At 50.2% G+C, this 22589-nt stretch overlaps 1 protein-coding gene across 3 annotated transcripts in view; it reads right to left on the bottom strand.

Moving 5' to 3' along the window:
- chd6 (chromodomain helicase DNA binding protein 6) overlaps positions 1–22589 on the bottom strand; it is an 81747-nt gene that overhangs the window by 7213 nt on the left and 51945 nt on the right. For 2 of the 3 annotated variants that reach the window (XM_064306179.1, XM_064306180.1), the window contains exons 19-37: positions 20507–20686; positions 20012–20122; positions 18619–18821; positions 17746–17945; positions 17203–17362; positions 16864–16953; positions 16203–16306; positions 15146–15278; positions 13528–13600; positions 12989–13043; positions 11184–11418; positions 9933–10141; positions 7283–9142; positions 6113–6264; positions 5213–5557; positions 3846–4322; positions 3094–3279; positions 1825–1968; positions 349–453 (exon numbers count right to left, since the gene is read on the bottom strand). In XM_064306179.1, coding sequence (XP_064162249.1) covers positions 349–453; positions 1825–1968; positions 3094–3279; positions 3846–4322; positions 5213–5557; positions 6113–6264; positions 7283–9142; positions 9933–10141; positions 11184–11418; positions 12989–13043; positions 13528–13600; positions 15146–15278; positions 16203–16306; positions 16864–16953; positions 17203–17362; positions 17746–17945; positions 18619–18821; positions 20012–20122; positions 20507–20686 — 5022 coding nt within the window. The remainder of the gene's footprint in view (positions 1–348; positions 454–1824; positions 1969–3093; positions 3280–3845; positions 4323–5212; positions 5558–6112; positions 6265–7282; positions 9143–9932; positions 10142–11183; positions 11419–12988; positions 13044–13527; positions 13601–15145; positions 15279–16202; positions 16307–16863; positions 16954–17202; positions 17363–17745; positions 17946–18618; positions 18822–20011; positions 20123–20506; positions 20687–22589) is intronic. The other variant, XM_064306181.1, reaches the window with a different exon arrangement.

Here is a 22589-nt window from a genome sequence, read left to right as displayed (position 1 = left end):
ACAGCCCTCCTGTTACACGCCTATTGAGTATTACAGCCTATACAGCTGTCCTGTTACGCACTGGAACAGAAAATACCAGATAATTGGGCCCATCCACACACTGGAACAGAGCCTTAACAGATACCAGACCATGGGGCCCATCCACACACTGGAACAAGGGCTTAACAGAATAAGTTATCAAGCAGTCCCATCTTTACTTTTTTTAAAACTTTTTTTTGTTGACTTTTTCCAGCCTTTACCACACAAACAAAAAAGGACTTTCAACAGCTGTACATCCAGTCGTTTTAGTCCGCCTAAAATGTTTAAGTCATGCAAAGACATGGAAATGAGATGGATCCAGCCACTCACAGAATGCTTCACGATGTCTGCCCAGTCAGGGGCCACGCAGTAATCTGTGTTAGCATCCAGCCAGCGCGACAGCTCCTTCATGGCTGGTGCCATAGCGCCCCCCAGCTGCAGCACAAGGAAATGCAGGATCAAATCATGTGCAATATTAAGCAGGCTATTAAAGTATCTACCACTGAAATGTCACATTTATGTTAAATGGCAAATAAAGCTTCTGAACAGTACACATGATTGCCAAGGTATAAAGCCACATAAAATGTTTTCTGTTACTTTTAATAATTGAAAAAATAACAGAACACAAGCAAACAATGCATAAGAACTTCACACTGCCACTTTTAAGTTACTCACAACAGCATACACTCTGTACAGTGTACACCAATAAAAACAGAATTCTAAAAATTCTGTCTGCATATCAAATTACTGATATTACTATGATGCCATGCTACTGATATACTTTCACAGAAGCTAAATTAGCCATATCCCAAAGCAATGCTGCCTCTCGTTTTGCTTCAGTAGTTTGGCCCTTATTTTGAATCCTGTCCAATCCAAAGCAAACTGGTAAGGGCAATTAAGAGCCAAATTTGCCAAGTAGGTCCCTGTTCATCTGTACAAAAATCATTAGCCCCTGATCATTAGCTACAAGGGGACTGAAAACTGTTTTGAAATTTCTAAAAATGTCCTGAATTCAAATAAATTTATTTTTTTAAAGATTCCTGTTCAACAGCTGGGTTTCGTAAACAGTGAGGGTCTGATGAGAAGCAACCTTTCAGTACCATCACAACGAGCTGACAGGACAGAAGCAGACAGGTGTGAGAAAGCACATCAGACACAAATGGCGGACAGAAAAGAACAACGCCGACGATGAGGACAAATGAAGAGATGGACGAGGGTGTGTGGGCTCACGTCTTCCTTCTCCAAACCTGAGCCAGTTCCAGCTAAAGCAGGATTCATGGAGTAAAGAGCTGTACTGCCTGACAGAAACAGTTTATGACTTCTCTGAGCTATGATGCAGGATTTATAACCATGTTAGACAACATCAGTGACTAATTTGGAGATTACCCTGAGGTGGTGACAGTAAATTTCTCAGATTCCCAAGTCCTCATGGCATATGAGCCCTTACTCTAAGATCTGAGGTAATCCACTTCATAATGTAAAGATTCTTCACTTCAAGTTTTAAAAAATAATAACATGCACAAGGCTCAAGTCTAAATCAATGAGCTAACTGATAGCTCATCTTCAATCAACACCTCAGGTAGGAACCGACTTACAATATGATATAAAAGGCTTTTCTGTTGTTCTTTATATATACATGGACGTCGTGGCCAAAATGGCAGGCACATTTCTCAAATGGGATTAACGAAGTACGACTTAAATGAAGCTAAACTAAGCTACGCTAACCTAAGCGGGTAGCTTTCAGTGTCTCTGCGGTTAAATTCGAGTCTGAGCAATAGAAAGGGGGGGTGCGGAGGGGAGCGTTACCCTGCGGCCCGTGGCCCTATGGACCACCGGCACCCTCTCCTCTCCGGTGAGGGAGTTAACGTCCAGCTTGGTGGGGTCTTTACAGCGGTGCCTCCTCTGTTTGGGCCTCTCGACGAAGCCGTGCAGGATCCCCACGTTCTGAGACTGCCGCAGAGAGAAGGAGAGCTCACAAACCCCGCTCCGCCGCACGCCCCAGGGCCCCCCCCGACACAGCCACACATCCTTCCCGCTTCATCACAGAACAGTCCTAGCCAGGCTAGCCGTACCGCTGCAGCCCGCTAGCGCTAAGAGGCTGGTGAAAACTCCGCTATGAAAATAACAAACAAACCTAACGAAAGGACGGCAGCATCGGGCAGGTCGTGTGACACTTCTGGCTCTTCCGTAGGCAAGTCATCTTCCTGAGCAGGTAAGGGGCAGGGGAAAAGTACCGCTCTTTCCAGTTTTTTTTAAATTAAGTTTGCTTTTGTACATAGTTACTGTCACACCTGCACAGAACCTGGTTTTGCAGGTGGAATTCGTAGTTTTAAGTCTCTAGTGTTAGTGTTTAGATTTTAGGCTTTAGCTGAACAGCTAAGAGGTGAGGACGGAGGTGTCGAAATCCAGTCCTGGAGGGCCGCAGTGTAACTGCAGGTATTGGTGTAAAGCCGTGTGGGCAAGGTGTGATCCTTCAGATAAATAAAGACTTAAATCAAGGGCTTTCAACAGCTTCAGATTCAGGGACCCTTATCCAGACTCAAAGGCATCCCAGGGTCTCCCATCATAAGTTAAAAAGGGTTACATTTAAACATTACATTACAGGCATTTAGCAGATGCTCTTACCCAGAGTGACTAACAACTTTTTACATAGCATTTACATTGCATCCATTTATACAGTTGGATATATACTGAAGCAATGCAGGTTAAGTACCTTGCTCAAGGGTACAACGGCAGTGTCCTGTCTGGGAATCGAACCTGTGACATATTGGTTACAAGACCAGCTCCTTCTTACCCACACACCCTAGACAGACCCCCTGTTGAAAACCCAAGACACTGTAACTGAAACGCACTGAACACCATCACCTCCAGGACTGGGTTCAGACACCTGTGAGGTTTGTCTCTCAGCCAAGGTGCTTAGGTTCAACGATTTGATAACGCTGCTCAGAATCTGAAAGCCTGAGGAATCCACCAGCGTCCAGCCTGCCGTGTACTGCTCTGGCTCCCGCCGAGCGCAGATCAGCCGTATTTGAGAAGAGCAGCTGCTCGGAGAGCCAGGGGCTGGGTCGTACTCACGGGGGCGAAGGCGGGCACCTCCATGCTGTATCTGGGGTTCTGGCTGAGCCACTCCATCAGCCCCTTGCTGGCGGCCTCCCGGTCCAGCGTCGGGACCGGCACCGGGCCCTCCGGCTGCTCCGGCGCCGCCGAGGATGAGGAGGAGGAAGACACCGCCGACTGGCTGATGACGCTCTCGGGTCTGCTCTGTACGCACCAAAGGAACACACTTCAGTAAGGCTGCTACAATGTCAACTCTTCAGTAAAGGACTCCTACGGTAAGTCTTTATTAAGCCGACTCTCCTCAGGTAAGACTTTATTAAGACTACTCCTCAGGTAAGTCTTTATTAAGACTACTCTCCTCAGGTAAGTCTTTATTAAGACCACTCCTCAGGTAAGTCTTTATTAAGACTACTCTTCAGGTAAGTCTTTATTAAGACTACTGCTCAGGTAAGTCTTTATTGCGACTACTCCTCAGGTAAGTCTTTATTAAGACTACTCCTCAGGTAAGTCTTTATTAAGACTACTCCTCAGGTAAGTCTTTATTAAGACTACTCTCCTCAGGTAGTTAAGTCTCATTAATTGAACGGCTGCTCCCAAGCAAATTCAGTAAAATACTTCTAATTGAAGGTTACTCCTCAAGCAACACTTCAGTAAGACTACTTCTAACCATTTAGTAAGGTTACCTCTCAAGTAACACTTCAGTAAGGCTACTCCTGTTCTAATTTATTGAAACAGCCCCCTGGTAACATTCGCAGTACCCTCTCACAGACCTGCTGCTCCGGGACGTGTAGGCCCGAGCTCTTGACGAAACCCATGTCGGGGCCCTCCACATTTCTCCGTCGCCCCCTCCTCCGGCGCATGACCGCGTCGTCGCGGCGAAGGTTGCCGTTGACGATCTGGCCGGTGACGGGGTGGATGAGGCCGGCCTGCAGGATGCCGGCCATGTCCAGGCCCAGGGAGCCCTGCATGGGGCTCATGGAGGGCAGTTTGTGTTGGGCGGGGTGGCCTGGGTGGGTCATGTGACCCACGGTCCCAGGCTCCACCCCTATCCCCATCTCCCCGGCCTTAGACAGGTCCATGGCCGCCTCCTGCCAGCCGTTCAGCAGCATCGGCCCTCCCCTGTGCGTCACGCCCACCGGAATCTTCTCCCCCGCGTGACACGGCTTCCCTTGAGCCTCCGCTTCGTATTCGAATCCCCGTCGGCCTCTCTTCAGCTCCGGGAGGAAAGGCACGCTCACCAAGGACTCCTGAAAACCAGAGTCAGTTGACCATGTCAGCCTCAGGCAGTTATCCAATGGAATCTCTGTGCATGATCCCTGTGTTCATCACTTTATGAAAACATTAAAAATGTTTTCAGTTTTCTTACCAAAGGCACAAACTACTGTTCTTCTAAATAATAGTTACCACCTAAGGTGCAGTATATATATGTTTGTTGTAGAACACTTTTGTTCATATTTGGTTAAATTTTCTTCACATCTTGACAAATATCAATAAATTAAAAGGTCTGAAATCAGCCACTCCAGTAGTCTTTTGCCCCTTTTCCCAAACTTACATACTGCACCATTGATATCAGTTTTTCAGGGCCAAACTACTCATTCTACAATTGCCAGAGAACTACTCTACCATAAAAAAGTAGGCTGGTTGCATTTCAACTATGCTGTACAATCAACGTTTACTTCAGCCACGCTATTTAATGATAATTTTAATAATAATGACCAATATGAGTCCAGTGAACAGATTAGTCAAAGTCTCATGTCAGTACGTCCAACGGTCTTTGAGAAGATGTTGGTTAAGCATTTTACAACAAATAAAAACATTCAAAAAGCCCAATACAGTGGACTTCACAGGCCCTTTAAGCAAATTTGTTCTAAGGAAATGCCCATGCACTACATTCTGTGAAGTTACGCATTCATTCACAGACTGCATTTAATGTGCCTGTTACAGCACCACCATGAAGCCAATCAGCACCATATTAAGAGTGCTTTCACTTATTAACAACCTCTACAAACGCCCCACGTTAAAAATTTTTTTCTAGTTTTTGTGCGTCACAGTTGAATCTTTACCCGCTGCTGTGCAAACTAGGCAGAATAAAAATAAAAAAGAAACATAACAAATGAAATAAGAGTGCCTAGCCCACCCCATAAAGTGATCGTTCTTCTCTGCGTGGCAAACCCCTCACGAAGAAGTCCAGGGCTCGCACGTGAAGGCCCATTTCGGCCTCACGGTCACAGCCCGAGGGCCTCCCCGCGCAGCGGACCGCAGTCACCTTGGCCAGGTGAGGGGCGGGGGCCGAGATGCCGAAGCTAAGGCTCTGCGTCGGCTGCACCCTGGCGGGCACGTAGCCGGCCCTCTGGGGGGCGCTGTTGGACACGCAGGTGTTGGCGAGGGAGCCGGGCGACTCGTACTGCTGATTGGTGGAAGGCCACTTCCCCTTCAGGATGGCGTGGCAGATGCTGTCGATGCGGTTTATTATCACTCGATCCTGAGAGGGAAGAGAGACGCACAAGCTCACGTACCACGGGCCAAAAAAACAAAAAAAGATTATCTCTTTATTGCCCTATCCTATTAAAAAGGGCATATCGTGCAGTGGAAACAAATTCTATAAGGTTATTAAATCTTGGTTTCTTATTTCCAACAAAGAGTGAACAATAAAAAACTATGAAGGTATCAAAATTTGCTGTAAAGCAAAAACATTAACCAAAGCAGCCATTGGGACAGAATTTAAAGCAATGACAATAGCTGTTACGAAATGGAACATAATAAAAATAAATTGCAATAAACTGTATTATGGAGATACTTCATAATATGAGAAAACGTACACAAAGTATTACAGCTTTCACACACCTCTATATACACCGCTGTAGAATGCATTTATCATCGTATTACTACATTATTATTAAGAATGAATCATTTTCAAAACCATTCATATTTTCACCCATTTACAGTATACTGCAGTATGTTGGCCTTCTGCAAGGTTAGGCCACTGGCGACCAGGAGACTCTGGTTACGGTTAGGGTAAGGGTCCGGGCTTGGGTACCTTAGGCCATTCTGAGAAGGAGTACAGGGCTTTCTCCTGCAGGAGCTGGGCGATGGTGGGTTCCCGGACGTCCGATAGGCTTTCGGGCATGTCACACACCGAAAGGGGCGGAGCAAACCGAGGCTCCTCCCCATAGCTCTCCACCAGCAGGGCTGACAACGTTAGAGAGGAAAAGCTCGTCATTCGCTTCTATCACTCTGACGCAAGCTACGCTTTGTCAGTTTCAAAAATGAAATCACTGAGTCTGGTGTGGAGGAGACACTTTCACACAATACTTTTGGTCAAAGCAATGCAACTATAAACAGATGTTGTAAGCAGTAGCTGGGAGCCGATGTGCAATCCCGGATGAGCTTATTTTGCACGTAAATGTGGCACTTAGCTAAACTCACTGGGAAGATACTGCCCAGCAGACCACTGTCAAGTTCTTTCAACTACCCTTCCAATTTTTTTTATTTTTTCTAAATTGTGGTTGTCATTCTGCTACAACGCATTTCAGCCAAAACAACAGAATTGTCTTTCAGAGATTCAGTGCGAGTCAGGACCATGTTGGCACTGACTGAGGCAGTAAAAATACAGTATGTTACTGTTGGGAGAGTGATACAGTACCTGGGGTTTGGGTTGGGACAGTACCTGGGGTTTTGGTCAGGGACAGTACCTGGGGTTTGGGTTGGGACAGTACCTGGGATTTTGGTCAGGGACAGTACCTGGGGTTTTGGTCAGGGACAGTATCTGGGGTTTTGGTCAGGGACAGTACCTGGGGTTTTGGTCAGGGACACTACCTGGGGTTTTGGTCAGGGACACTACCTGGGGTTTTGGTCGAGGACAGTATCCGCGGTTTGGTTCAGGGACAGTACCTGGGATTTTGGTCAGGGCTGTACCTGGGGTTGTGGTCGGGGACAGTACCCGGGATTTTAGTCGGGACATTACCTGGGGATTTGGTCGGGACAGTACCTGGAGTTTTGGTCGGGACAGTACCTGGGGTTTTGGTCGAGGACAGTACCTGTGATTTTGATCGGGAAGAGTACCTGGGGTTTTGGTCAGGACAGTACCTGTGATTTTTGTCAGGGACAGTACCTGGGGTTTTGATCATGACAGTACCTGGGGTTTTGGTCGGGACAGTACCTGGGGTTTTGGTCAGGACAGTGCCTGGTGTTTTGGTCGGGACAGTACCTGGAGTTTTGGGCCTTTCCTCCTTCACCTCCTCCTTCACCTCCAGCATCCCCGTCTGCTCCAGCGTCTCAGGAGGCACGGTGCTGTCTGGCTCTGGGGGATCAGGCTTGCTGTCCGAGCTCAGGGGTTCTAACGTGAACCCCTGTTTAAACGAGGACACCTCCTCGGGCCTGGGGGACACTGGGGGTTCTGCCAGAGGGATGGGGTGCGCAGGCAGTGCAAGGTGGGAGGGGGTCGGGGGATCAACAGCGGGGAAAACATGTCCACCGAGAGTCATCTCACCCCTGGACTCAGAGGGCCCTTCAAAAGAGTCAACACAGGGTCGGCCACATGACTCATCGCAGGGCCTGTGGCATGACTCATCACAGGGCCTGTGGCATGACTCATTGCAAGGTTGGTCACATGACTCATCACAGGGTCGGTCACATGACTCAGCACAGGGTCGGTCATATGACTCAGCACAGGGCTGGTCACACGACTCGACACAGGGTCGATCGCATGACTCCACACTGGGTTGGTCATGCGACTCATCACGCGAGTCATCACAGGGTTGGTCACATGACTCGTCGGAGGGTCGGTCACATGACTCCTCGCGTGACTCAACGCAGGGCCTCTCTGAGTCCAAAGGCCCCGGAGTCGGCTCGATCAGGCTCTGGCTGTCCCGGGACAGCTCCTCCTTGTCGAACTCGAAGGTCATGCTGTCGGCGCCGTCCCCCGGGCTCGGGACGCTGTGCGTGACGTCGGAGTCGCTCAGCTTCTCCTCGCGCTCGTCCGCCCCGCCCTGGGGGTGGAGGCCGATGTCGGACAGGGAGAGGGGCGGGGGCGCGAACCTGGGCGGGCTGACGGACAGGTCGGCCGGCTCCACGGCCGGCTCGGCCACGGCGATGTCCTTGAACAGCATGAAGCTGGACGGCAGCGGCTCCACGGCGGCGCTCTGCGCGTCCGAGCTGGGCATGCTCAGGCCGTCCCCCGGCTGCCCGGAGTCCAGGAACTCCGCCTCCAGGCTGGGCGGGCCCAGGATGGCGTCGGGCTCGGTGAAGACGTGGTCGGCGCTCTCCCAGGGGGCGTGCAGCTCGTCCAGCTCCACGGAGGGGGTCATGAGGCCCGTGTCCTCGCAGGGGTACTGGTCCCCCACCAGCACGTCGCTGCGCAGCTTGGAGTCCCCGCCCAGCTCGCCCTGCACGCCGTACGAGTTGAGCATGCTCTGGCCGCCCGAGGCCGAGTTGAAGGGGAAGCCGTTGAGCGCCTCCTTGCTGGGCTTCCCGTGCTGGAGAGAGGCCAGCTCCAGCGACTCGTCCAGGGAGCCGCAGTCCAGGAAGCCCTCCCTGGCCCCGGGGCCCAGCCCCAGGGGCCCGCCCGCGTCCGGCACCGCCGCCGCCTCCGCCGGGGCGGGGTGGACGTGGGCATGGATGTGCGCTTGGTGGTGCTGGTGGTGGGCGGACACCGGGTGGAACTCGGCGGGCTGGGGGGAGTGGCAGTGGCTGAGCCCCGCCTCGTACAGGCAGCAGTGGTGGTGCGGCAGGCCGGCGGCAGGGTGGTAGCCGCCGCCGCCGCGGTTCTCCTTCTGCACGTAGTTGCGGTGGGCCTCCAGGAAGGACAGCTGCGGGTCGTTGAGGATGTAGTAGTCGGTGCGGCTGAGGCCGTGGCGGGCGGCGCCGATCAGCAGGTCCCGGTCGTGCTTCCCGCACTCCCACCACACCGGCAGGTACAGGCTGGGCCGGCACAGCTGCAGCCGGCCCGCCAGCAGGGGGTGCCGCAGCACCTGCTCCCGCACCTTGCGCAGGAGCTCGATGCGGTACAGCGTCCGGGCCGCCCGCTCCTCCGTGATGGGCTCCACGAACAGGGTGTGGTCCAGGGGCCCTGAGAGCAAGGACAGACACCAGTCAGTGGGGCCCCACAGTCAGTGGCCCAGTCAGTAGTGGGGCCCGAGTCTCATGGGCCCCAGAGTCCCGAGGGACGATTGATCAGAGAATGTGCAACAGACGGCAAATCGATGCTTGATTCATACTTCGCTTTACTGATCTTGTCTGGAGTATTGGAACCAATGAAATACTCTCAAAAAGTGCAAATCCTGCCTTCTGGTCATACTGGCTCAATTACACCAAGCAAGATCAGTAGAGCACAGAAAAGTATTTGAATCCAAAACAGATACGCATTTCACCCAGGTCTGGTGCATAACGTGGTTATTAGAGGATTACAGGAGCAATATTAGAATGGCTAAGGGAAATACTGCATGCACGATGAGTAGCTGGAAATAAAATGAACATTTGAAAAAACAACGTGAAATGGATCTGTCAGCAATTATCCGCAATTACACAATGAAGGTCACCTGCAGGTCATTCAGGACTGTGCAGTTCAAGTGATAAGTGACAAAATAGTACCTTTTTTTAAAAAACAGATCCATGAAAACACCTCTAGACACCAAATCTGGTCCCTCGAAGTTTGCTGCAGGCATTTTTGTGTGACGCCTTTACTCCATAATAACGTTTTAATTCCTATATTCTTACTCATATACAATAACCGAATGTGCGTATGTTCTGAAGGTCAGAGGTCGCAGCGGTTTGTAAGCGGCGCAGAATGAGCGTAATGGCGGGTGGCGTGCGGCAGGCTCCGCCCCCATGGCAGGCCCCGCCCCCGTGGCCGCGCTTACCTTCGTCCTTGCGCGGCGGCAGCCGGCAGGCCGTGCGGCACATGGACACGAAGCTGTAGAAGTACCGCTCCAGGCTCTCGTCCGTCTTCCGCTCCAGCCGCGCGAACGAGCGGAACTGCGCCCAGTCGAAGGCCTTCTTCTCCGGGTCGAACACCACGCCGAACGACGACACCGTGCGGTAGAAGTCCGCCTGCTCCCGCCGCGTCCACCTGGTGACAGAGGCGGGACCGCGTTTGGTTTCTCCTTTCTCTCATGCCTTCTCCCCCCCTTGTTCTCCCAATTTGGAAGCGCCCATATGTATTCATGAATGGCCACTGCTGTAGCCTCCGCTACAGACTAGCGTGTCCTCCCCACTGAAGCTGCACAAGTCAGGCTCACTCACGTGAGTCACAAGAACACGCTTCACATGCAGCTCAACAGGCAGGCTTGTGGGTACCCAGCTGACCAGCAGGGGTCAGCAGTGAGCAATGAGACACTGTCATCCCAGCCAACTGAATCTCTCCTCCTTCCATGGGCAATACTATTACTGACTGTGTGTGTGTGTGTGTGTATGTGTGTGTGTGTGAACTACCAAGTTTTAGTGTAGTCTCCAGTCAGCATCAAGGGTTTTTTGTGTGAAAATTTGTCACTCTTGTCTTGATTGCTATAGCAGTTTGGATCAGAACCAGGACTAACACAGCAGAGAACACCAGTGCAGGAGCACCCACAATATAAGGACTGCTTTGTAGCTTAAAATAGATATGGAAAGGACATGGGCAGGTTAAACCTGATCCTAGATCAGCACTCAACCAATCAGAGGAGATTAGTTTATCTGGGTCATGTGGCCCACATTATTCAGTTCTTTGCACATAAAATGTATATTACAAGAGCTTCTTCAGGTTGAGTTCTGTTAGTAGAGCGAGGGGACATAAATAGAAATTAGCAAAAGGTAAACAGACATTAGGAAGTGTTTTTTTCACACAGATAGTACTCAGTGTGTGGAACAGCTTGTCAGGTAATGTGGCAGAGGCAGAAACGCGAGCACTAGGTACAACTTAGTTAGGAAAACGGCAAGCATTGTTGGGCTGAATGGTCTGTTCTCATCATTATCTTATTTCATGTTATGTATATAATATTGTAAATATTAATACATTACAAATAATAATGTGATTAACACTATAACTGAATAGATCTGTGGGTTTCGCCGCAGGGGGATGTAGGGAACTGGGGTTTATTTGAAGAGTAACAGCGTGTAGTCCTCCCGACACTCACCTCCTCTGCCACTCCAGGAAGAGGGGGTCGGGTTCGATGGTGCGCCGCCTCAGCTCCTCCCCCAGCTGCCAGGCCACCGGCCCCGCCCCCTCGGGCAGCAGGAAGTCGTGGCGCATGGGCTCGCGGCGCGTGAAGCGCTGGTACGCGGTGATGAGCCGCCGGAGGCGCGCGGTGAGGGCGGAGCCCGCCGGCCACATGGCCTTCCCCTGCTCCGCGCTCTCCTGGCCAATCAGCACTGAGACGGCGAGAGAACCGGCCCATGCAGATTAAGTATGAATCAGGGAAAACAAACAAAGCCAGGATACAGGACAGACATCATGTCACCTTATTTGCTGAACAAACAGAGAGGTCCTCCACCAATCATGGAGCGTGCTGGTAACAACCAACAAAACAATGCTGAAGGTGATTGGAGGACACGTTCTGGTTATACTTCCAGGACCCCTGTGAGAATGACAAGGAAGTATCCAGAAAGTATCCACTAATCCCTCTTGGCATTATTCTATTGGCTGTTACCAATGCACTCCGGTTTGGGCAGTATAACTTCATGGTTGGGGAACTGTAATGTTGTCAGCAAGGTACTTATACTTCACTGCTTCAGTGAATATCCAGCTGTATGGATGTATTGTATTTTAAAGAATGTATTCTGTGTAGGGCTGGATAAGAGCGTCTGCTATATGTCTGAATGTAAAAGCAACTCTGCAATTGATGGAACTCCTCTCAGTTTTTCTACAAGCAAGATAACATCACAACTGTCGCACATTATTAGTATTATTCTGTGAAGACTCGTTTCTTTTCACAGTATTGAGCCTAACACTCAGAATACAGTGATGACAGATGTCTACGTAAGTCGCAAATTAGTCCAATCATCGGTTACATTACATTCCAATTATTTGGCAGACTCTTTTATCCAAAGCGACGTACAATAAGTGCATACCAAAGGTCACTGGAACAACTACAAAACACAGGTCCGATAAGGTACAATACTCATTTTGTACAGTTATTCATAGCCGTGAACACATTAAGTCCAGTTCACACAGTGAACATTGCTCTGACCTAATCTATGCTAAGTCAAACTAGGAGGTTTGGTTCTTGCCTTTTTCACAAATCACTCCATGTGCAACGCATGCATGCTCTCTGTATGTGCAACACATGCATGCGCTCTGTATGTGCAGTGCATGCATGCTCTCTGTATGTGCAGCATGCAGTGCTCTTATTGCACATCATGCGCTATGTGTGCAACGCATGCATGCTCCTGTATTTGCAACGCATGCATGTGCTCTGTATGTGCAATGCATGCATGCGCTCTGTATGTGCAGTGCATGCATGCTCTCTGTATGTGCAACGCATGCATGTGCTCTGTATTTGCAACGCATGCATGCGCTCTGTATGCAAGCATGATCTCTCTGTATTGCAACGCATGCGCTCGTATGTGCGTGCATGCTGACTATGTATGCAACGCATGCATGCGCTCTGTATTTGCAACGCATGCATGTGCTCTGTATTTGCAATGCATGCATGCGCTCTGTATATGCAACACATGCATGCACTCTGTATATGCAACGCATGCATGTGCTCTGTACATGCAACGCATTCATGCGCTCTGTATGCGCAACGAATGCATGCACTCTATGCACATTGCATGCACACGCTCTATGCGCAATACATCCATGTGCTCTGTATGTATAATGCATGTACGTGCTTGTCGTGGAAATGCTCCGTATGCATAACACACATGTTCTGTATGTGCACCGCATGCATGCGTTCTTTACATGCAGATGACCTCGGCCGTGTCGATCTATGCTCACCCGGAATTGCGCTTTCAGTTTTGTCCAGCACTTCATTGGTGGATGCAGTCTCTTCCTTTAAGGGAAAACAATAAATAATGCATCACAGAAACAACAATTATGTAGCAAAGTCAAAGCGCCAGGGTAAATATCCAAGGCAAAGTGGCAGCCAAGGTGGGGTTTAAGGTGGTTAACCTCCAGGGCCCGTGGGTGTATAATAGCCTCATCAACAGACTGACCTCTGACACTCAAAGGGTGTGGTACCATGTCGCCTCGAGAACACACAACACTTTGTATTAGACATTCGAACAACTTCCACTCAACAAGGAACCAGACTGAAAGAGGAACTCAAATTTCTAGGGAGGTGCACTCAGTGAAGCAATCATTTGTTTTGGGGACGCTGTGGGTGCCAAATACAGCCTCAATACAAACAGCACGGCCAGCATGCAGCTATTCAGTGTGAAAACCCCAACGGGCCAGAGTAACAGTGACTGAAACGGGAAATGAGTTTGAGCGGAGGGTTCTGAGTGGGTTCTGAGTGGGTTCAGGTGCGCCCTCACCTCCGCCAGCTCTCTCTCCCCCGCGTCTGGCTTGCCCTCGGGCTCCTCCTTCACCTCCTCACTCTTGCACGTGCTGCAAAGCAAACGAGAAGCAATGATGACCAAGGGTTGTATGAGTACAGAGAGGCCAAAAACCACAAGACATGCAGTTCTGTGCAAACACTAGCACAATGTGCAGAAGAAGCAGTCTTCCATTTACGCTGATGTTCAGCTAATGCTCATACACAAGTGTATTACAGGTGTAACAGATCAGTATGTGCATGACTATAGGTGTAACAGGTACAGTGCACATGATTACAGGTGTAACAGGTACAGTATGTGCGTGATTATAGGTGTAGCAGGTACAGTATGAGCATGATTACAGGTGTAACAGGTACAGTGCACATGATTAAAGGTGTAACAGGTATTTAAACCACTAATAGGTACCTAATTTTTCTACTCTAACCACTCTGTACTCTCTGTGTTACTTCAAACATCATCACTCAAATCAATCCATTCTTTCAAATCATAAAACTTTCTAATTATGGCGCAAATCATATCAAATTAAAACTAATGAATATGGTGAACAAACAAAGGCTACATTAAAGCCAAGTTCACCCCTCCCCTTTGCCAGTTCCTTTGTAAATACTTCAGAAGACTGGCGGAGCAAGACATGATAAATTCAGTTACATTACATTTTTAGTTGAGTTAGAGAGTTAGAGAAAATGGTTTATCAGGGGTAGGCATTGATACAGCTGATCAATGATGAGCAGATTATTATAAATCCCACTCTTAAGGGAGCGGAGGTGGCTGTTCAGTCCAGACAACCTTTGCCAAATGAGATTTAGAGTCAACTTGGGAACGCTATACAGAAATTTATGGTACTTTGTGATTTGATGCCAAATTTAACAGCAGAGATTAAATCACTTATAAATGAATCTTTACAGAAAGGTGATGGCCTGAAAAAAGAGAAAAATGAGATTTCTGCTACAAACGGACATTATTTCCTGGGGTAAAGGTTCAGGATGAACAGTGTTATCTTGAACTAAAAAATTAAATGGGTCTTTTTAAATGAATCCATTTAGCCTCTGGTTCATGCCTATACGCTCTGACTGATCTGATCGTATAAACACTACAGGCCTTATCACAGATCTGGGAATGGGGCCCACTTCTTTTCTAAAGATACCTGCTCATTTGACTTTTACCCAAAGCCGGCGTCCTGATTAAACACAAACGGGCTCTTTACAAGGGAGACTACTGCGTTTCCCCAAACACAACACAAACCCCAATACAATGCAGCTCAAAATTTCCCAACAATAAGGTTCACAAAGCATTAAAAATGGTGCAAGACCTGGCCTTTCTTTACATTCTAAAACCACCCCGACATTTTAAAATCATCCGAAACCATCCCAGCAGTCTGAAAATCTTCCAATTTCAAGACACAAATAGATCTACCCACGTGTGATGCTTATCAAATAATTTGCAATAAAACCATTGCGCATACTGTAACATCTTAAGTAAAATTTCATCAGAAAATATGCTGATGGCTCACATGCGTTTCTACAGTGGAGCTCAGAGGCAGCACAGCCACGGGCGACTGCGCATCGGGCATCTGATTACAGGGGAGTGTCGCACTTGCCTGTCAGCGATGATGTCAGCGGCCGCGTCGCCGCAGCCCTGCTCCGCCGACAGCGCGGTGACGTCGGGCATGCCCACCCGCTCCAGGAAGCAGAGGCAGGGGTCGGCTCGCATGGCGTTGTACCGCTCGTAACCTGAGGGCACAACCGCGGTGAGAGACGTGAGCGCTCGTAACCACGGTAATAGACATGACCGCTCGTAACCACGGTAACAGAACAGACCGCTTCGTAACCTAAAGCAGCAAACGCGTGGAGACATGACGTCGTACCAGCAGGTAACAGAATGACCGCTCGTAACCTGAGGGCACAACCGCGGTGAGAGACGTGAGCGCTCGTAACCGCGGTAACAGACATGACCGCTTGTAACCACGGTAACAGACATGACCGCTCGTAACCTGAGAGCACAACCGCGGTGAGACATGACCAGCTGTAACACGGATAAAGTAGCATGAACCACTGTAACCTGGTAAGAGCGAATGACCAGTTGAAACCACGGTAAGAGACATGAGCGCTCGTAACCTAAGAGCACAACCGTGGTGAGAGACATGACCGCTCGTAACCACGGTAGCAGACATTACCACTTGTAACCACGGTAAGAGACATGACCGGTTGAAACCACGGTAAGAGACATGACCGGTTGAAACCATGGTAAGAGACATGAGCGGTTGAAACCATGGTAAGAGACATGACCGGTTGTAACCATGGTAGGAGTCATGACCGGTTGAAACCACGGTAAGAGACATGACCGGTTGAAACCACGGTAAGAGACATGACCACTTGTAACCACGGTAAGAGACATGACTGCTCTGGGGCATTTTGTGTAATGAAGACGAGGATTTGCCTCAGCCATGCTAATCGGCGAAGAGAACAGACGCGCCTGGGCTGTGTAAACTAATCAGCCCAGGTGCGTAAAGGTGAGCGAGTGTGTTCTGGAGTTGCTGTCAGTCCAAGCACAGAAGACGGGAGAAAGAAAACGCAGCCGAAAAAGCCGTCGCTCCGTTTAGCTTTCTTTCGTTTCGCTATTTTCGTTTGTTTCAGTTCGTCAGGTGCGCGGTTTACCGTGTTTGTGGACGCCTATGAGGAGAGACTTGTCCGCCTCCGCGTCCCACCAGATCACCGGGATCTCCACGTAGTCGATATCGGGCAGGGTCACCTCCAATTTGCTGCGAAGACCACACGCAATCTGTCACCGGGTCAGCCTATGACGGGGGTTCACCAGTATCGGAACCCCTCCCCCTCAGCCTATAGCCTGGGTTTATGAGCATCAATTTATGGCTGAATAAACCAGCACCAGAGCCCAATTAGCCTGAGCTGTGTTCACCAGTACCAGAGCCCAATTAGCGGTAGCAATGTTCATCAGTACCAGATCCAAATTAGCCTTAGCTGTGTTCAGCAGTACCAGTCCCCCGTTAACCTAAGCTGTGTTCACCAGTACCAGAGCCCAATTAGCCGTAGCAATGTTCATCAGTACCAGAGCCCAATTAGCCTGAGCTGTGTTCACCAGTACCAGAGCCCAATTAGCCGTAGCAATGTTCATCAGTACCATATCCAACTTAGCCTTAGCTGTGTTCACCAGTACCAGTCCCACGTTAACCTAAGCTGTGTTCAGCAGTACTAGTCCCTCATTAGTCCGAGCTGTGTTCAGCAGCACCAGAGCCCAATTAGCCTCAGCTGAGTTCAGCAGGAGCAGCTCTTGGCGATGGCGGCCATGCACTCTTACTTGGCAGGGATTCCCTCCAGGGCCTGGTCTGCCGTCTCCCCGAGCACCTCCACCTTCAGGTAGTACAGCATCCGCACCCTGAGCAGGACCCTGCGGGACGCACACAGCGCAGCTCTGACTGACCGCTCTCATTTTAAAAAACCACACGTTTCTAAAAAAAAAGCAAATAACCTAATTTTCTCACGTCAATGCAATTCAAAATTCATCAATGTTTATGACACATTTGCATCGTTGTTTGAGTCTGTATACTTTAGAGTGCAATCAGAGAGCCCCAGTATGGAGTTCTCAGCCGGATACCCTGTAAGGGGGAGGGACAGGGGCGGGGTGGGGCGGACGCACTTGTTGCAGTGCTGCTTCAGGTGCTTCTTGTAGCTGTCGTCCTGGAGCACCACCTCGGGGTTGCAGTTCACCAGCCAGTCGGCGTTCTTCAGCTCCGGCAGGCACAGCTGGTTCTTCAGCTTCTTCCCCTTCCGCCCACGAGGCACCGGGGCAGACAGGCCTGAAGCCAAGCAGGGACAGGGGGACAGGTAAGCACCGAGCAGTGAGACAGCTTACTCGCCTGGGACAGGTAAGCACCGAGCAGGAAGAGACCGCTCACTCACCTGGTACAGGTAAGTACCAAGCAGGTGAGACCACTCACTCACCTGGTACAGGTAAGTACCAAGCAGGTGAGACCACTCACTCACCTGGGACAGGTACTGTAAGTACCTGCTCACCACACAGCGCAGGTAAATTGGCCCCTAGCTGTGAAACAGGCACACACTGCTCACCGCACAGCACAGGTAAACTGGCCCCTAGCTGTGAAGCAGGCGCACACACTGCTCACCGCACAGCACAGGTAAATTGGCCCGTCGCTGTGAAGCAGGCACACGCACTGCTCACCGGAGTGGTTGTGCAGGGCCTGGTTGTGGCCGTCCTTGGTGGGCGTGATCAGGTCCCAGATGAAGCTCTTGATCTTGTCGTCGCCCTTGTAGTGGCGCAGGCAGTACACCAGCAGCGCCCGGCACAGCAGCTCCATGTCCCGCTCCGCCAGGTGCCACTTGAAGCGCCCGTGGGTCAGGATGTCCTTCCAGCGCCCCCACCTGGAGAGAACGCGCCGCGCGACGCAAGCAAACAGACCACGTATTAACAGCAAATGCACGTACGCTCACTTTCTCTGTCTCTCTCCCTCTCTCACACACACTCATATGCACACACACAAACACATAAACACACACACGCACACACAGACACTCTCTCTCACACACACAAACACACACACTCACACACAGACAAACACACTCTCTCGCACACTCTCATACTCACACACATACACACACTCACACACCACACACTCCCATACACACACACATACACACTCCCTCACATACATACTCACACACACACACACACACACACACACACAGACTCTCTCTCTCACACACACACACTCCCTCTCTCTCACACACACACACACACACTCACACACTCACACACTCACACACACACACAGACACACACACACTCACACACACACAGACACACACACACACACTCTCTCTCACACACACACACACTCCCTCTCACACACACTCACACTCACACTCACACTCACACTCACACTCACACTCACACTCACACTCACACTCACACTCACACTCACACTCACACTCACACTCACACTCTCCCTTTCTCTCTCTCACACACACACACACACACACACACACACACACACACACACAGCTCCGGTACGGGCGTGGCTCTGCGGTAACCCACCCGAATATGAGCAGGTTCTTCTCCACGCGGAAGCACTCGGCTCGCAGGTACCGGCGGTTGCGGTCGCTGAGGCGCCGGGTGCGACACGGCCGCTCCTCGGAGTCGCTGTCCAGCTCGCTGAACTCCATCAGCTCGTCGTCCTCGAAGGAGTTATAGTGCCGGGTCTGCTTCCGAACGCGCGGCGTGTCGATCACCAGGCTCTCCTGAGGAAAAGCACCCGGGTTACTACCACCATGACAACTGCCCCCATCACAACCAACAACCCCCATCGCTACTAACTACCACCATGACAACTACCCCCATCACAACCAACAACCCACATTGCTACTAACTACCACCATGACAACTACCCCCATCACAACCAACAACCCACATTGCTACTAACTACCACCATGACAGCTACCCCATCACAACCAACAACCCCCATCGCTACTAACTACCACCATGACAACTACCCCCATCACAACCAACAACCCACATTGCTACTAACTACCACCATGACAGCTACCCCCATCACAACCAACAACCCCCATCGCTACTAACTACCACCATGACAACTACCCCCATCACAACCAACAACCCCCATCGCTACTAACTACCACCATGACAACTACCCCCATCACAACCAACAACCCCCATCGCTACTAACTACCACCATGACAACTACCCCCATCACAACCAACAACCCCCGTCGCTACTAACTACCACCATGACAACTACCCCCATCACAACCAACAACCCTCATCGCTACTAACTACCACCATGACAACTACCCCCATTCACTATTAACCACCCTGTTCACACCTACCTACCCCCATCACAACCAACAACCCCCATCGCTACTAACTACCACATCATAACTAACTACCCACATCGCTACTAACTACCCCATCGCTACTAACTACCGCCATTTCTACAAATTACCCCATCACAATTATCTACCCCTATTGCTCCTAACTACCCCCATTTATCTAACTATCACAACTAACTACCACCATCACAACTAACTCAACTAACTACCCCACCACACACAACTACCCCCATCACAACCAACTACCCCACCACAACTAACTACTCTCATCACACATAACTACATCATCATATCCAACTACCTCATTCACACATAATTACCCCCTGGGTCAGTACATAAGGATTTCCAGATTGGGAGAAAGTGTATGCCAGAGTAATGAAGTCCACCCCTCTGTGCCCCATATTATACTCTCTATGTTAAACGATGCCATGCATCCCAGGAGGAGGCATGCAGCATCTCCATGTGCCCTTCGGTCTTTAGTTTCCCAGCGAAAACCGTGAGGATCTGCTGTGACTCCAGCGTGTCTGCAGTGCTCCCAGGAGAGTCGGGGTTGGGGAGCGTCGGTGGGTCCACAGCGCTCACCTTCTCTGCCTTGGAGTCGATCTCCAGCTCCGCTATCTTGGCCCATTTCTGCCAGAAGTTTGGGTCGTCCAGAGAAATGTCCGTTCTGTTGCCGGACGACACGAAGCTGGCCTGGGAACAACACACACAGGAAGAGAACGATCAGCCCAGAATCAGCACACACAGGAAGTGATCGATCAGCCCAGAATCAGCACACACAGGGAGTGATCGATCAGCCCAGAATCAGCACACACAGTGACTGATCGATCAGCCCAGAATCAGCACACACAGTGACTGATCGATCAGCCCAGAATCAGCACACACAGTGACTGATCGATCAGCCCAGAATCAGCACACACAGTGACTGATCGATCAGCCCAGAATCAGCACACACAGTGACTGATCGATCAGCTCAGAATCAGCACACACGGTGAGTGATCGAGCAGCCCAGAATCAGCACACACAGTGACTGATCGATGGTTCGATTGCCCGGTTAGAGCTGGTGCAGGCGGTTACCTTGGCGAAGGTGGAACCTTTCCCCTCGGACTGGATGGTGATGGTCTGCGTGCGGCGCTGCAGGATCTGGTCGATGTCCTCCTCGCAGAACTTGGAGCCCTCGTCCTCCTCGTCCATCAGAGCCCCGTACGCGCCCTTACGCAGCAGGTCCTCCACCTCCATCTTGGATAGCTGCTGCACCTGGGGAGGTCATCCCAGGAGTCACCTTCGACCACTGGCCGAGGGCACGCCCTGGACATGCGCGTCGCGCGGCTACGCTTTAAACCCATGGAGCCGCTGGGGACTAAGCCACGATGAACCAAAGAACCAACGGAACATTTGCCCATCCAACTGTCCATACACTGGGGACTAAGTCAGGAGGAACCAAAGAACCAACGGAACATCTGCTCATCTAACTGTCCATACACTGGGGACTAAGTCAGGAGGAACCAAAGAACCAACGGAACATCTTCCCATCTAACTGTCCATACACTGGGGACTAAGCCATGATGAACCAAAGAACCAACGGAACATCTGCCCATCTAACAGTCCATACACTGGGGACTAAGCCACGATGAACCAAAGAACCAGCGGAACACCTGCCCATCTAACAGTCCATACACTGGGGACTAAGTCAGGAGGAACCAACGGGACATCTGCCCATCTAACAGTCCATACACTGGGGACTAAGCCACGATGAACCAAAGAACCAGCGGAACACCTGCCCATCTAACAGTCCATACACTGGGGACTAAGTCAGGAGGAACCAACGGGACATCTGCCCATCTAACAGTCCATACACTGGGGACTAAGCCACGATGAACCAAAGAACCAGCGGAACACCTGCCCATCTAACAGTCCATACACTGGGGACTAAGTCAGGAGGAACCAACAGGACATCTGCCTATCTAACAGTCCATACACTGGGGACTAAGCCACGATAAACCAAAGAACCAGCGGAACACCTGCCCATCTAACAGTCCATACACTGGGGACTAAGTCAGGAGGAACCAACGGGACATCTGCCCATCCAACTGTCCATACACTGGGGACTAAGTCAGGAGGAACAAAAGAACCAATGAGACATCTGCACATCTAACAGTCCATACACTGGGGACTAAGTCAGGAGGAGCAAAAGAACCAATGAGACATCTGCACATCTAACTGTCCATACGTAGACTGGACTGCATAGGTCACCTGCAGCTTACAAACCAAAAAACCATCAATATGATCATGTGATAGGCCTAAATGATTTCTGCAAAAGAGCCCAGTCTCTTCTTTGTAATGCAGCTGCCCCATTAAACTGTCTTAAAATGAGAGGAACTGAAACCCCCCCATTTCCTTTATTTATCAGTTTATCAGTAAGAGACACACATAAAACTATGACATCGATGCCAAGGCAGTATCGGATTTACTGTACATGTGCATATAGCAGAAGCTGTAAATCCATTTGTAGCCAATGCTATGCTTTCTCTCTAGGGGTGGGGAGTGGATGGTATCAGGGATTCTTTTTGGCAAAATTGTCTTGGTCCTCCTTGGAGTTCATGATGCAACTGACCTCAACAAACGCCCCAGCACTTGCAGATACAAAGCAAACCCATAACATCAGAGCCACCATATCTGACAAGGTATGATGTTGTTTTCAACACGACTGTGCTTCTTCTGATGCCAAACCCATTGCTGGGGTACACGACCAAAAAGCTCAATTTTGGTCTCATCCGAGGTGATTACAATTAATGTTCCAATGATGACTTTTGACTGGAACCAGGTGTTATGGTCACATGAGAGTAAAAGTGAGCTTTCTGGCCAAGCACAGCAGTGGTGTGATGAAGGATGAAAAGGATATCACACCAAGGGTAAAATACAGGGGTGGATCTTTGATGTTATGGGGCTGTTTTGCAGCTGTGGGATCTGTTAGAAGTACTGCACCCTCTCAGGACCACAGCTTTCAGATGTCTGAGACAACACTCAACAGACACAGTGTGAAGGAGACCCAATTCGACACTAGAGGGCATGTTTTCACAGGAAATGACATAATCGGCATCAATGTAAGGGCGGGCACGGCGGCGTAGTGGTTAGCACTGTTGCCTCGCAAGGAGGAAGT

Source organism: Anguilla rostrata, chromosome 13, assembly GCF_018555375.3.
Source record: "Anguilla rostrata isolate EN2019 chromosome 13, ASM1855537v3, whole genome shotgun sequence".
Lineage (NCBI taxonomy): Eukaryota > Metazoa > Chordata > Actinopteri > Anguilliformes > Anguillidae > Anguilla > Anguilla rostrata.
The sequence above is the reverse complement of the archived record's forward strand: the minus strand, read 5'-3'. Positions and strand labels throughout refer to the sequence as shown.